The sequence below is a fragment of the Hippopotamus amphibius genome, chromosome 7 (assembly GCF_030028045.1).
Source record: "Hippopotamus amphibius kiboko isolate mHipAmp2 chromosome 7, mHipAmp2.hap2, whole genome shotgun sequence".
Classification (NCBI taxonomy): domain Eukaryota; kingdom Metazoa; phylum Chordata; class Mammalia; order Artiodactyla; family Hippopotamidae; genus Hippopotamus; species Hippopotamus amphibius.
Window position 1 is genome coordinate 18,367,896 of NC_080192.1, and position 15,560 is coordinate 18,383,455.

Here is a 15,560-nt window from a genome sequence, read left to right on the forward strand (position 1 = left end):
TCCGAGGTTTTTACCTGTATTAAGTTGCTAAATTTGATGTAACCGTGGTTTACTGCCACTGTGGTAAGATTTTGCTGCAAAGATAATAAGAATGGGAGTGAAACTTCTCTTCATACCGTTCACAAGGCATTTTAACAAAAGCTCAACTGGATAAAACGAGGGGAAAATAACGTGGCAGGCACTGTAGGTTGGCCCGCCAGCTGCCACCCTGGCTCCACTGTACCCAGGACTTTCTGCTTTGCAGAGGCTGGATGGCTAAACGCTGCACTTCCCTAGACTGCCTTGCAGTTAGAGTCCCATAGGTGATATGGGACCCCCTAGGCAGAAGTGCGTGTGCAAGCCTTGTAGGTGGAAAGAAACAACACAAGGTGGTGGTGGCGGCTAGCAGGGATATCAGATCTTCTGACGAGCACAGGGTGGAGGCATCTGGAATCCTGACCCTCGTGTCCTGGTGATGAGGCTGGACACAGGTGGCATGGGCAGAGCTGGTACAGAACAGCCCTGCGGGGAAGTCAGGGCTCCTCCCTTTGCAGGTGTCTCTGGGCTGCTTTGTTCCCAGCTGAGTAGCATCTGAATTAGGCTCTCTGGCTTTCCAACAGATTTGGTGATATACTTAATATCTTTAGAAACTCCTTTTATTTGCGATACAGTGGATTCTGCTGTCTGCAGTGGAGAACCCAATACTAATAACGACAAAAGCCGAAATTGTCTTTTCTGTCAGTTGAGAAGACATTTTACTCCTGGTTTCGTGGTACCTATCTATCTATCATCTGCCCATCATCCATCTATGTAATTTCTCCATCTTCCAAATCTATACAAGACCACCTGTCCTTGTGGACACTAAGGAAAAACTTATAAAATCCACTTGACTGTTTAAAATAGACTTTAACCTATTTACTTCTTCCTAAGAATAGTATTTATGAGCTTGAGGTTGAAGCAGCAAAATTAAAATGTCTCGAAACAGTGCCTCGAAATCAGAATGGAGAGAGTGCTGTGAGTCACTCCATGCCGAGAGTCTGACGAGTTCACCCACCAGGATCCTTCCAGAGGCATCTCTAGGGGTGATAAGCAAATTTCGGGGAGAGAGCAATTTATCTATGACGTGGATGATTCCGTTGGTACTGATGATATCACTGAATACGATCTTAGCTTTGTTATTTATCAACACCGTGTCCTGAAAACAACCAGAAGAAGAAAAAAAGGAAATGAGCACATAGAGAAATAGACACAAAATCACTTCTTTCAATGTGTTTATGAACATGTTAAACCATCACAGATGTGAACTTTTAAGTAGAGCTGTGGGCAAAATCTGAAGATCCAAATTACTTGAGCACATTTCTTACTATGACTATACACAGAAAACTGAGAAGAGAATGTAATTTTCACCTGGAGAAGTTAATAGCAAATGATCAACCAAAACAGTGATTTCACTGTGATTCTCAAATATGAAATAACAAGCAGATCAAAATTGGCTTCTCTTTCACATATATTCTCTACACCACCAGTCCCTCTTCTGACTGCACCACATACTTTTTTCTCTTTGTAATGAATTCTTCAGCCACCATTTGTGTGTCTTTGTAGGAAGGGAAGGGATCAGCATGGTCCAGTGCTGTGAACCAAAGCTTTCATTCCTCTCCAGTTTCTGATCAATGTTGCCAAGAGCAGTTCTCTTGACCACCTGAAGCTGCCTTGCCTCTGAGTTTCAAATCCAGTTCTAATATTTACTTACTGTGTGACCCTGGACAAGTTACTTAACCTCTCTGAGCTCAGTTTCCTAATTTGTAAATTGGGGGAAATAATAGTATCTACATGATGGGATTATTTTGAAGATTAAGTCAGTTAGAGCACATCAGGTACTTAGGATAGCACTTGGCACATAGCAATCACTCCACATGTGTTAGTTGGTATTATTATTACTCTTGTTACTCTAAGGAAGAGGAAAGAGAGAGGGCCCAAGGAAAATGGGCACCTTCCTGAAGTGGCCTCTCTTACCTGAGAGACAGAGAAGACAATTGACTCTCCTTGGAGGGAAGTAGCATTTGGGGTCAATTTCAGGTTTTCCAGAAGCAGCTGGTGGCAGGCGATCACATGATACCGGAGAACCTGGGGCATTAGGCCCTGTCTGTCCCAGTCCTTAACCTGCAATAGGTTAGAAGTTTCCAGCCAGAGTCAGGATAGCCTTCTACTCCAACTTTTCCTTTCGCTGTCCTCTCCTCCAGACTCTCCCCCACACCTCTGTCCCCACCCAGACCCTGGGGAGCAGGCAGTCAGGGCTGGCTTGTCGTCAAGGTCATGGTAGAGACTACTCAGACAAGAGAGAGAAGGTGGCCCTAGTTCCTTTCCTGCTCCCATTGCAGAATCTCAGAGTAAAAGGGAACTTGGAGTTCCTCCGGTCCAGCATTTCACAGAGCATGTCTCAAGGACCCCAAGTCCCGTGTGATGCTACTTGAAAGAAGTGTTTTCTCATCAAAATATGTTGGGTAACACCGCAGAGTACAGTCCCCTCTTGCAGAGGTGTCTGGGCCAGATTTACATCTTTAGTATGGAGGAGCTCACCACGGTTTTTCATTTGTAAATCAAACTACAAACAATATTAACCACAAAGTCAGTGAGATAATAAAGCCCGCAATGTTATCAGTTTCACGATAACTCTTATGATGCTGAAAAAAATGTCAAATTTTTTCAATAACTATTTCTGTGTCCCTGCTTCCTGGTGCCCCAAATATATGCACAGAGACGCAGCGTGTGCTGGGGCTGGAGGGAACGCAGGCTCCAGAGTCATGTCTGAGTCCTTGTTCCACATTTTCTAGTCACGTGACCTGGGGGAAGTTACGTCTCTCAGCATCCTCAGCTGTTAAGTGGGGATGGTAACAGCATTCGGTTGTCATAAAGACTGTCATCAGTTAACCTACGCCAGGTACTAGCAACAGTGTCTGGCATATTCAATACGTGTTTGCTACATTATTATGTATTAATGGGTAATCCAGAATGAAGAGTCCAAGTGAATGTTAGACAATAAAGGCTCTGGTAAGTCCTGCAAGAAAAGAACCTATTTGTATCCCATTAATCCAGCATTCCTTTCCATTCCCCCCCCCCCTTTTTTTTTTGGAGGGGGAGACTATGGGAGGTTTGAATTATTTAAGAATTGTTGGCCTTTTCCAATCTCCTATCCTATGTAGGAATGTTCTTTAAAAGGTCTCTGGCCAGTGGTGACCCCAAATCCACTTCAGTGCTCCCCTGATAGGGGTCCCTACACTGAGAAGCAACCCCTTTCATTGCTGGTCAGCTCCAGGTGATTCTAACCTCCTGTCCAGAAATGTCTTCAGCGTTGGTTCCAGGGTGATGCCCAAAGACTGTGTTCCAGTCCCAAACACCTTCCACCCGTCTAGCTTCACACTTACCCGGGGTTCCTCGTCAAAGGCTGCAGACAAAGGCACCAGCAGGGTGAAGGGGCCTGGACCAACCAGGTCTCGTACAGAATGCTCCTGTCGGAAGGAAGGCGGGGGCCACGTGCTATGTACTGAACATAAGTACAGGCAGAGGCTCAGATGAATAGCAGAGAGTACATGAAGGCAGAGGGAGAGAAAACCGGATAGGTAGACCCATGTTTTATCTCGTCCGAGATTCAGTATCGCTCAGATTCTTTGACATTGAAATAATGTTTATTTTTATTTAGTTATAAAGATAACACAGACTGACTGTATTAAAGACTTGAAAATACAGTATAAAGAAGAAAATAACTACCCCTAATCCCACCACCTAGAAGGATCTCTGCTGTTTCCAGATAATTTTTGCCAGTGTCTTTTCCACATACTGAATGTTTTCTATGATTGGGATAATAATACAAATATAAGTAAGAAGATGATTTACTTAACTGTTCTAATCGTTTTCTTGCCAATGCTAAGATCCTATGGTTACTTATATTTTCTTCTAGATTTTATGATTTTATTCTAGATTTTCATCCTTTATTCTTCAATATCTCTGGAATGTATTCTGATGTATGAGGTGCAGGAAGATCTAACAACATTTTCACCCAAAGAGTTAGCCAATTGCCCCAATAATGCTTCTTGTCTCCACGGGTAATTTTTTCATGAACTACATTTTCACATGTGCAACGAGCTAGTGCAACACGTATGCCACTCTTTTATGCTGCCCACCTGGGGCCTAAGATGCTCACAACTGACCAGTACAGAGCCTATTCCAGAAATGCAGGTTCCCAGACTGGCTTCTACCCTCACCTACTCTGCAGGTTACAGATTTATCTCGTATCTGGCTTGAGACCCAACTCTTCTACTCAGACAGACACACACATTCTTACCAGCAACTGGAAGTAATACTGGGACGTTTTGGGGTTCTTGGGAAGCTCCTGGAAACAAAGACAGGGAAGGTTCACTTAATGTCTGTGATTTAGATGCAAGAACAATAAAGGGTTATTGCAGGGCAATTTCTCTAAGATAGAGAGCATCTACCATCCTTTCAAAATCTGCCACAACAGGCCTTTTAAAACAAGTCTCATACATAGGCTCACAATTGAGGTTCAGAATGACCATGCGGACATTCTGTGAGCTCCGAAACCTTTCTGGAATCACCATCCGATTTACCACAGAAAGGTTCAGCCATTTCCAGAAGCACCTGAGCTTTAAGAATATTCTTTAAAGTACACGTATTAAAAAAAAAAATCAGTTACAGGTTTATGGCAGTTAGTTTCTCTATTAACAAGAATATTTGATCAGCCCGAATGCTCTAGTCCCTCTTTAAACCAAATAACAGGATGCTCGCATTATAATAGGTAGAAAGTTCCAAGTAACACAAGGCTTCACCCTCTCTGCCCAGTACAGATGCCCGAGCGTGTTCACACACACACACACCACCAACAACACACAGCACGGTGATGCCTTTGAGTTACTGTGTGCTCTGTGCCTGCTACACACATTATCTCATTGAAATCTTATCACAACTTGCTGGGGCTGGTACCATTATTATTTTCTCTTCTAGGTTAGAAAACGGATACACAAAGAGGTGACATGACCTGCCCAAAGTCACATCACTAACTGGCAGAGTTGAATTCAAACCCAGGTGTTTCTGACTCTAGAATTGTTGATCTGAATAATTCCCACGGGGAGATAAAATTTCTTTTCATTGCCCATTTATATAAAAACAGTCTTTCACATTTTATAGTTTTATATGTAATAAAACTCTCCTCAGCTCCCTGGATTCTTCGCACAGGGAGGAAAGTGGAGTCTGCTTTATGGAAACACGCCTCACGTTACCTGATGGATGTTGCCACGGCAGGTAAACCCATCCCCAATGTAGTTCGGTTTGCACGTACAGGTCCGTTCGTCTTCTCCAGTGTGATTGCAGACAGCGAATTCACTGCAGCCGCCATTTTTCTGGAAAAATTTCCAAGGAGTGGGGGACAGGAATCAGACCAGCTTGCCAGCGCTGCTAATGTTCACACAGCGATTCTGTATGGAAACCTACTTTTTGTCTCACTCTCTGACCGACTGGTTCGCATGGTTTGCCCTTTTCCTGAGCTTGCCTTCCAACTCCCTATGGCTGTAGGGGCCATCCTCCTCCCCCAGCCTCACACAGGCACACCTCGTTTTACTGCGCTTCGCGGATATTGCGGCTTCTACAAATTGGAGGTTTGTGATGACCTTGTGTTGTCAGATGGTCAGCCATGTTTACCCGTGAAGTGATTTTTAATTAAGATATGCACATTGTTTATTTATTTTAACTCCTAATATCTTTTTGAAGTATATTTAGTTTACATACATTGGTTTTTCAGATATAATGTTACTGCACACTTAATAGACTTCAGTATAGCATAAATATAACTTTTATATGCATTGGGAAACCACACATTTTCGTGACTTGCTTTATTGCAATATTCACTTTATTTTGGGGGTCTGGAACCGAACCCACCATATCTGCGAGGTATGCCCGTATCTCAAGATGGCAGGTCCATCCCAGCAGATCTCCAGCCCTGAACAGATTAGCTCAGAGTTGCCAAATGGGACACTTCTTGGCACTTGGGGGTTAACTAGAAAGGCGTCAATCTTGTTTGATACGTCTCAGCTTTCGGCTAAACTCTAATCCATCAGAGCAAAGGTAACAGTCACCGGCTGGAAGGCAGTCAGCATAAAACAGACCAACGCAGGGGACGGTAGGGACCTCACTGGGAGAGGAAGTACTTTAATTACGGGCTATCTGTGCTGCACTCATGGAGGCTCCCAGGTGGGCAGCTGTGTGAACGAGGAAGGAAGGTGTATGAACTGGGCCTCCACTGGGGATCAGCGCCTCGCGGGAGGAACAAGACCACGAGAAGTGGTCAAGGGCACAGCCTCTGAGTCAGATGGACGGGGGCTCAGGTTCTGGCTGTGCCGTGTGCTCACTCTGTGAGCTGGGCAGAGAGCTCCTCCTCCTGCTCTGCGGTGGCTTGAACTGTGGCTCCCCTCAAAGCTATGTCCACGACCTAAGCCCTGGTGTCTGAACGTGACCTTGTTTAGAAGAAGAGTCTTTGCGGAAACAATGAAGGATCTCAAGATGAGATCGTCCTAGGTTAACCAGTGGATCTTTTAAGTCCACAAGCGTCCTCACTAGAAGAGCAGACACAGACACAGAGGCGAGGCCCACGCGGAGACGGAGGCAGAGACTGGAGTGTCTCCAGCACGGCAACTGGGACACGAGGGAGAAACGGCCCAGAAGCAGCTCTGACGGAGGCCACCTCCACGCCCCCCCCGCAGACGCAGGGAAGGGCGCACCGCAGGCCGGACCTCGGAGGGGGCGCACTCACGCTTAAGCAGATGTTGATGAGTGTGCAGACCTTCCCGTCGCCAGTGTATCTCGACAAACAGTTACACACGGCCTGTCCAGGAGGAAGGGGAGGGTTCATCTCACAGAGGGGTCCTGCAGGCTCTCACGCCTGTCTCATCCAGCCTCTGACCTACGCAGTGTCCTGCCTGTTCACAATGTGGCAGGGACGGAGGGAGGCGGAGCCTGGGCCCCTGAGCCTCCAGCTTCCCTGCCTGAGTCTTTTTACCCCTTGACCTTGCCCCGCCCTTGTGCTGGAGCCCTCGACATTTTCCCACCTCCCCAGACCTGCTCCCGGGGGAGGCACGGCAAGGGGCACAGTGTTGGGGGGATGTAAGACTGAAGAGGGCTTAAAACTGTCATCTTCCACTGTGGTGCATGCATTTCAGTGCCTCATGCCAAAGAAAAATTGTAAGATTCTGGGCATCGGAAAGCTGAAAGAAAGGGGAGCACTGCTGGAGACCTTCTAGGTGCCTCTAGAACCATGTGGTGTTTGCACGTGCCCACTTTGTCCCACTCTAGGGAAGGCCCTTCTCCCTAGGTACCCTTTGTCCCCTGCCCCTCCGCCTCCTGCCGCCCCCTGCTTCCCAAAGAATGGCCTCTTGGGGAGTTCTTTCAGAATTTCCTCTAATGTATTTATTTCAGGCTGCTGCTCCCTGGAGGCCTGTTCTCAGCCCCTCTCCCTCAGGCTGGGGTCTAAAGACCCAGGAATTTGCTCCTCGGAAAACGCAGGCCCCCCGGGGGAGGCAGAGCTCACCTGGTTGGGTCCCGTCTGCGTGCACTCTGCATGCTTGTGACAGCCACCGTGGTTCTCCAGGCACGGGTTGATCTCTTTAAAACAAAAAGCCAGCACCTGGCATGAGAATCAAGCCTCATTTTTTCAGTAAAGGGATCCTGGGGGACCAGCCAGGACGGCTAACTGACCGAGGAGGGGCAGGTGTCAAGGCGTGATTCGGTTTTCTGGCAACTCTGAGGCAGACGTAAGCCAACCAGGAGGGTACCAGCTGTGGTGGCTCAAAATCGACTCCTCGGGGATGGGGCTGTGCCCGCAGAGGCGTGTCTGCGGGCTTGAGTCTGTCCCTCTATTGAGTGAATATGAGTGTTTGCAGCCAACGACTTGAGATAATACAATTTTGGAGTCCAATTCAACATGCTATGAGTGAAGAGATACAGGAATTTAAAAAAACACACCAAAAGACATTTGTAACCTTCACAATATAGTTGGTTCAGAGAGAAGTCATCCGTAGATGCTAAGTTTAGGGGGACATTTTGATGAGGAGCAGGACACCTGCTTGGTGTTAAAGCGTTTCCTAGCCGATTGCTTATTCGCAGCAAAGGGGAAACAAGTCAATGTACAGTGGAGCAATCGCACGGCACCTTGACCGAGCGGACAAAATTAAAGGCAGTTGGAAATCGCGGGTGGGGTTGGTACCTACCTATGCACACGATGCCGTCGCCAGTATAGCCCGCCTTGCACACACACACCCGGCTTCCTGGGGTGGTTCTTTTACAGACAGCCTTGGCAGAGCAACCTCCATTGCTGACCTCACAGGCATTGATGGCTGGAGAAGAGAAAGGTGACGCAGAGCAGGGGAGTGGGGAGGAGGGAAAATCAGCACGTTCTTACTTGAGTCCATTGAGAAATGGAAGATACTTCAAAATGGCAGGCACTGGATTAAATGTGGATAATTCAAAAGAATGCAAAGCATCAGATGTCACTGGTGAATTCTACCAAATGTTTAATAAATACCAAAATTTCACATACTCTTCTAAAAACTGAAAGAGGAGGGAAGACTTCTCAATTCATTCTATGACACTAGTATCACTCTAACACCAAAACCAGACAAAGCCATCATAAGAAAAGAAAACTACAGACTAATATCCTTTATGACTATAGACACAAAATCCTCAAGAAAATACTTGCAAGTCAAATTCAGCAATATCTAAATAGGATTATACACCATAACCAAGCGAGACTTATATAGGAATGAAAGACGGTTTAACACCCCAAAATCAATTAACATAATGCAGCACATCAGTAGAATTAAAGACAAAAACATGATCATCTCAGTAAAAGGAGCAAAAGTGTTTGTCAAAATTCAATACTGTTAATGACAAAAAACACTCAACAGACTAGTAATAGAAGGGAACTTCCTTAACCTGATAAAGGACATTCTTCACTGATGAAAAATCCACTGCTAAAATCATGCTTAATGATGAAAGACCAAATGCTTTCTCCCATGATCAGGAATAAGACAAGGATGTCTGCTTTTGCACTTCTGTTCAACACTGTACTGAAGGTTCTGGCCAGAGCAATTAGGCCAAAAAGAAAGAAAAGACATCCAGATTGGAAAAGAAGTAATTTGCAGATTTCATGCAAAAAGTACTTTCCATTTCTATTTGCAGATGGCATGATCTTGCTACAGAAAAGCCTGAGGAATCCACTGAAAACAATTAGAACTAATAAATGATCCTGTGTAGGGCACAGGAACAATAGTCAAAAATCAATTGTATTTCTATACAGCAGCAATGAGCAAACCAAAAATGAAATGAAGAAAACAATTCCACTTACAATAGCATCAAAAGATGGACACCATTTAACAAACTACAAAACACTCTGAAAACTACAAACGTTGAAAGAAATAAAAGGTGACCTAAGTAATGGAAAGACGTTCCACGTTCACTGACAGAAAGAATTAATATTGTTAAGGCGGCACTTCTCCCCAGATCTGATCTACGGATTCGATGTAATCTCTGTCAAAATCCCCCCTGGCTTCTTTGCATACATGGACAAGATTATCCTAAAACTCATACGTAAATTCAAAGAGCCCAGAATAGTCAAAAACAATCTTGAAAAAGAAGAACAAGGTTGGAGGACTCACACTCCCTGATTTCAAAACTTACTACAAAGCTTCAGTAATAAAGACAGTGGTGGAACTGGCATAAGGATCTACATGGAACTGAATTAAAAGTCCAGAAATAAACCCATACATCTGTGGTCAACTGATTTTCCACCAAGGTGCCAAGATGTTATTTCAATGGGGGAAAGAATAATTTTTTAGACAAATGATACTGAGACAGCTAGATATCCATATGGGGAAGAATGAATTTGAACCTCACGATATACACAAAAAGTAATGCAAAGAGGATCAAAGACCTAGATCCATTTGGAGACTCAAGATGTGTGTTTGAGTCTTGGCTTGGCCTTCATTCACTGTGTGACTTTGGACAAACCACTTAATTAATATGAACTTTGGGGTCCACCTATATGGGTTTATTTACAGGTTTGGAAAATGTATACGAAAGGGTTATAAAAATGTTGGTTGTTATATTAACTTGTGTCTTCTGCTTTTGCTATTTTCCCCCCAAAACAGGGGGTAAGAGAAATGTTATGGTTATTTGCCTTTCCAGCTGTTTTCACTGGCAGGCTGTACACATCCCACTGCGGGGGACATTGGCCACAATCCCCAGGGTCAGATGGTCTAGAAAGTAAATCGGTGTGGTCATTGCTAGCTGTACCACAATCTGGCCTGAAGCCCGTAGACCCAGTGCTCAAGAGAAAAATGATGCTAAATGTTTCCATTTTTCTAGCACTGAGTGTGTGTTGGGCACCAAAAGAGTATTAGCTATTTATCGAGAGCTCTGTGCCAGGGATGTTCTTAGCACTTCACAGGTATTAATTAATTCAGGTTATCATTCAACAATCCGGTGAGGGAGATTCTTTTATGAGCTACAACTCACAGATGGCAAAATGATGCAAAGAACAGTCAAGCAACCTTCCCAAGTTAACACAAACTGTAAGAACATAGATTCAAACCCAGGGCTGTTTTTAACAGCTGCCTCATTCTGCTGTTGTACATGGAGAGGTCATTTCAACCCCAAACTATTCTGCAAGGGGAGATGGTTTTACATTTACTTTACAAATGAGCTAAAAGGGACCACTGTAGTTTAGAGACCCACCCAAGGCCATGTGGGGAGTGGGAGAAAGTAGCAGGGCTCAAGCCTCTTTCTGTCCCACTTCAGTCGCTACACCCTGGCCACACCCTAGGTCAGCCAAATCAGATTTTAAAGCTCTTTGCGTGATTCCAATTGTGGCCAAGGCTTGGAGAACAGAACAGGGGCAGTTGCTCCACACATCCCAAAACCAACATGCCCCATCCATGAACAGTAGGTGTCCTGCCCCCGGGTGCCATCAGCTGCCCTGCTACATCCAATTCACCATCACTGGTTGGTAGCGGGTGCCCCTTTAGTCTGCAGCCACACAGGTCTCTCAACAGCTTGTGCTATCCTCCTCCCAGCAAATTCCTTCCTGACTTGCCTGTGCAGACTGTCCCGTTCCCATGGAAGCCTGCTGCACATTTGCACGAGGAGGAGCCATCCAGATTGAGGAGGCAGCTGCAATGGGAAAGGGCAAGTGGTGTTTGTACAAAAAAGCACAACATCCCACCATGGGACCCACGATACCCCTTCATCCTCAGCATCCCACCCAGCTCCTGCTCCTGTGAGGCACTCAGAGGACCCATCTAAGGCTTGGGAGGAGAGTCCATCCCTAGCATGGCCCTGCCATGGGCAGCTAAAACTGCAGTCATTTATCAAGCAAACAACAGAGCGTGTACATGCAGGCACTGGCACAAGGCTATGGAGGGTGGCTGCGCATCTTTAGAGAGCATCCTATGTGCTCGGAGCTGTGCTTCACACATCACTTCATGTAACCTACACAATATCCAATAGCCCTCACAGGTAGGTATTATCATTATTCCCATTTTACAGATGAGGAAACCAAGGCTTAGAGGCATTAAATAAGTGACTCAAGGTTACGCAGTCAATGGAAATGACAGAGGCTGATTTGAATTCAGGTCTAACTCCAGCTACTGGGCTCTGAGTGAATTAACCCATTAAGCCCCTCTGGGAGTTGGGAGTATGAAGTTCAGTTATAAAGAAGGAAGGCTTGGCTGTGAATCGCAAGTAAGGTTTGATGAAGTTGAGGCCCAGCAGGCTCCCTATACTTTTGTGAAAGAGTCCCTGCAGCTTGAGTGCGGGTAAAAATTGGCACTCTGCCAGCATGTCAGGTAACTCGGGTGGCAGCTTGCTCAAAAGGCTGGATCTGGCAAGCTGATGGTGGCCTCATTTTTAGTTTTGTACTTAAATTTATCATAAATCTTCAGAAATGGTCTCAGGAAACTACTTCCCTAAAGATAGGGCTCAGGTGGACACACACTGTTAGGAACAGCCCCCCCACCCTTGCATCACCCCCAAAGGAGGCCAGAGGGGACCTACTTGGCGCTGGTGTGGCATGTCCCATTGCATTCGTCTTTTGTGATCTCTGAAAAAGAGAACCAAAATGCTGTGTCAGCCCTTCTGTACTAAATCTCACTCAAGAACTGTCTTTTAGTACTTGGTGCTAGGAAAAGATTTCCTTCCTCACAAGTAACTGGTATGCATCATGTGAACTATGCAAAACTATGTGACCATGTAAATCCTTTTTTACCTTGGCTGCCAGGAAGCTCAGAGACAAGTCTGAAGGTCAAATATACCGATGCAATGTCTCCTGTGTGCCAGGCCCCGTGCTAGGTGGTGAGGATGCACACCCCTCCCCGAGGCTTAATTTTCTATTTTATTTACACTTCCCATGTTCCTTATTCTTTCTGATTTTTCATCATTTTGTTACAGAGTGATATAGATAAGCAAATACCTAATTGTAATTAATAGGAAGTTGTTGTTTTGTACATGCAGAAATAGCCCAGAGCCTGGCAGATACTCAGATACTACCTATTTGCTGAGCTAATTCCTAAATTTCCTGGAACAGCATTATGTCCTCCCTTTAGGATGTCCAGCTAACAGATACTTCCAGGCAGAAGAGGATCCAGTTAGAAATTGTTAGAGATGAGGAAAAAGTACCCACTGGGCTGGCTGCTCAAGGCTAAGAGCTTTTTGGAAAGAAATCTCACTAGTGCTGGCCACGTTGCATAGAAGGTCCTGAAACAGAGACCTGACTGTGAAAGTGGTCTGTTTTGTGTCAGAGGAAACGTTTACAGGCTCTAATGGGCTAGAGTGGAGGCAGTGCAATTCTGTGCGCTAGTCCTTGAGCCTGGAAATCTCTTTCTCTCAAATCCCAATCACCTTTTAGGTCCTCCTCTCTGAAATCTGCTCTAAACCTTTGAGCCAACTTCAGTTAATTGGTAGTGACTACATGGTGTGCTCTTTAGAGAAGGATGAGGTGCCTCTATATGACCTCAGAGAGAGGAGTGCAGTGATGAATTAATGATGTCTGACATGGCTTGGGAGTGATAGTCTAGTCTGGTCTAGAGGTGCTTCACTCTGCACTCTTACATCGCATTTTTTTGAACAGGGTTGAACATTTATTTCTGTTACTAGACGGAAGCTCCTTGTGCAGAGTGTGCACTGGTGACCAGGCTGGAAAATGGGCTAAGTGCCAGTTGGTGAACAGCTATGTACTATACCTTACTAAGGTGTTTCTCCTATAGGCAATGAAGTTTCTTCTCCTGGAGACAATGGAGAATTATAGCAGGTTGTCAGGTCTGGGGAAGGGGGTGGGAAAAAATACTGCTATAGTCCAAATGAAGGGCTGTCATCCCCCAAATCCATGTGTTGACACCTAACCTGCAATGTGCTGGTATTAGGAAGTGGGGCCTTAGAGAGGTGATTAGGTCATGAGGGTGGAACCCTCACAAATGGGATTAGTGCCCTTGTAAAAGATACCCTGGAAAGCTCCCTTGGCCCTTCTGCTGTACCCTAGAAGATGGCCATCTGCAACCCAGAAGAGGGCCATCACTAGAATTCAACCACGCTGGCACCCTGATCCCAAACTTCCAGCCTCTAGAACTGTCAGAAATAACTTGCTGTTGTTTATAAGCCACCCAGTCTATGGTACTTTGTTATAGTAGCCCCAATGGACTAGGGCATCTAGGTTTTAGAAAGTTCTGTCTGGCAGCAATGTGGAGTATGGAATGGAGGGAAATACGACAGGAGGCAAAGAGATGGATCACAAGGCTACTGGTGAGCAGAGCAGCAGGAGGAAGGATGTGGAGGGGTGGAATAATTTCCCTACGGTAATGGGGAGAGAGCAGGGGGAGGTGGAGAGGCGGAGGATGGCTTCAAGCCTGGGTGAGCAGGTGGGAATGGGCTGGGATCTTTCTTCACAGGAGAGAAAGTTGGAAGGCCCTCTTTCTTCCCCTTCATGGTACAAATACACTTCTACCTGCTTCCTGGCCTGTATGTCTCCAGACTTGGCCTCACTCCTGAGCCTTACACCCATGAATCCACTGCTTTGGCTACAGTGACTGTCTGGGAACCATGGGCATCTCCCCCGGACTGCAGACTGCTGGGCCAGGGACCACACCCTGCTCACTGCTGTGTCCTCTGGCAGGAACTCAGCAAGTATCTGATGAATGAATGAATGAGCTAATACCTCCTGGGCATCTCCACCTGGATGTTCTCTGGTACCTCAAACTCACCCACCTGCAAACTGCACTACCCTCCCCCCACCCCCCCACTCCTCCCTCTTCCTTTCTTCTGCATCTTTAGTCACCTTGTGCTCTTGATCCTACCTCATTTGACAATTAAGGGTCTCTGTTTTCCCTGCCACAGTCAGGCCACCACCTTGGTTCAGATTTTTGTTAATTGCCCCCTGAAAACTTGTCACAGCCTCCAGACTGTACCCTGTCCCTTTAAATGTGGTTGGTCCTCCCATGCACCATGCTCTTATAAGCACATAAATGACAGTCAAGGGTAATCTATGATACAATAGATTACCCCAGATTATCCCTGGCTGTCACTTATGTCTTGATCTGTTCTAGCAATTCCCCCAGGCTGTCTTCCTGCTCATGTGACCCCACTGCTCCCTGCTTCCTTCTTCCAGACCCTCTAAACCCTGGCTCCTCACACCAGCACTTGATATCTGCTCTAGGATGTCTCCTTGGCTTGAGAACATTCGTACTTCTGACCTCAGCTTTTCAACAAAATCCGTGTTCTCTTGATTTTAGCATCACCTGCAGCTTTGGACAAAGACACCTCTTCTGACAACCTCGCATTCCTGGAGCCATCACTGGGCTACCAGGCACCTGTGACTCCCTCCCAGCCCCCGCCCCAGAAGAGGGGGGCTCTCTGATACCTGCTTCCAGGGGTATTCCCTCCATTCCAGTGTCAGGATGATCTTTCTAAAGTGCAGATCACATCATACTGCTGCCCTGCTCAAAACCCTTGAACAGCTTCCTATTGGCTTCAGCAGAAGGTCTGCTGTCCTTAGCCTTTCATGACCTGACTCATGCCCACACCTCTAGCCTGTTCTCCTTCCACTTTCCTCTTTGCTCCTACATTCCGCTCATTCTGCAGTCCTGTGGTTCTGTGGATGTGCTGAGCGTCCCCACATCCTTAGGCTGCCCCATGAGCTTCCTTCTGCCTGAAATTCTCTCCCTTCTCATCAGTCTCCTGGGGGCACATTAGGAACCATCAGTGCAGTGTGGGGGGTTGGGGAAAATGGGCCTGCTCAGACCCTCCTGGGCGGAAGATAAATTGATACAATCTCTGGAGCACAAGTTGGCAGTAAGTAGCAAACTTTCCCCGCAAAGTGCCAACTTCTGACTCAGAAATCCAATCTCAAGGAATTTAACCAAATGAACTAATAAGACAAATGCAAATATACATATGAATATATGTATGAATGAGATCTCATTGCAGCATTGTTTATGATAGCAGAAAATTAATTTTAAGAAGCATGATACCATCAG

General features: G+C 45.9%; 1 protein-coding gene across 1 annotated transcript in view; it reads right to left on the reverse strand.

Annotated features, from left to right (window-relative positions):
* The window catches only part of STAB2 (stabilin 2), a 158,377-nt gene that overhangs the window by 35,010 nt on the left and 107,807 nt on the right, over positions 1–15,560 (reverse strand). Inside the window, exons 40-50 of the mRNA XM_057742828.1 lie at positions 12,091–12,136; positions 11,132–11,208; positions 8,250–8,375; positions 7,571–7,644; positions 6,797–6,868; positions 5,271–5,390; positions 4,319–4,366; positions 3,402–3,485; positions 1,993–2,139; positions 1,034–1,174; positions 15–74 (exon numbers count right to left, since the gene is read on the reverse strand). Of these exons, the coding sequence (XP_057598811.1) occupies positions 15–74; positions 1,034–1,174; positions 1,993–2,139; positions 3,402–3,485; positions 4,319–4,366; positions 5,271–5,390; positions 6,797–6,868; positions 7,571–7,644; positions 8,250–8,375; positions 11,132–11,208; positions 12,091–12,136 (995 nt within the window). The remainder of the gene's footprint in view (positions 1–14; positions 75–1,033; positions 1,175–1,992; positions 2,140–3,401; positions 3,486–4,318; positions 4,367–5,270; positions 5,391–6,796; positions 6,869–7,570; positions 7,645–8,249; positions 8,376–11,131; positions 11,209–12,090; positions 12,137–15,560) is intronic.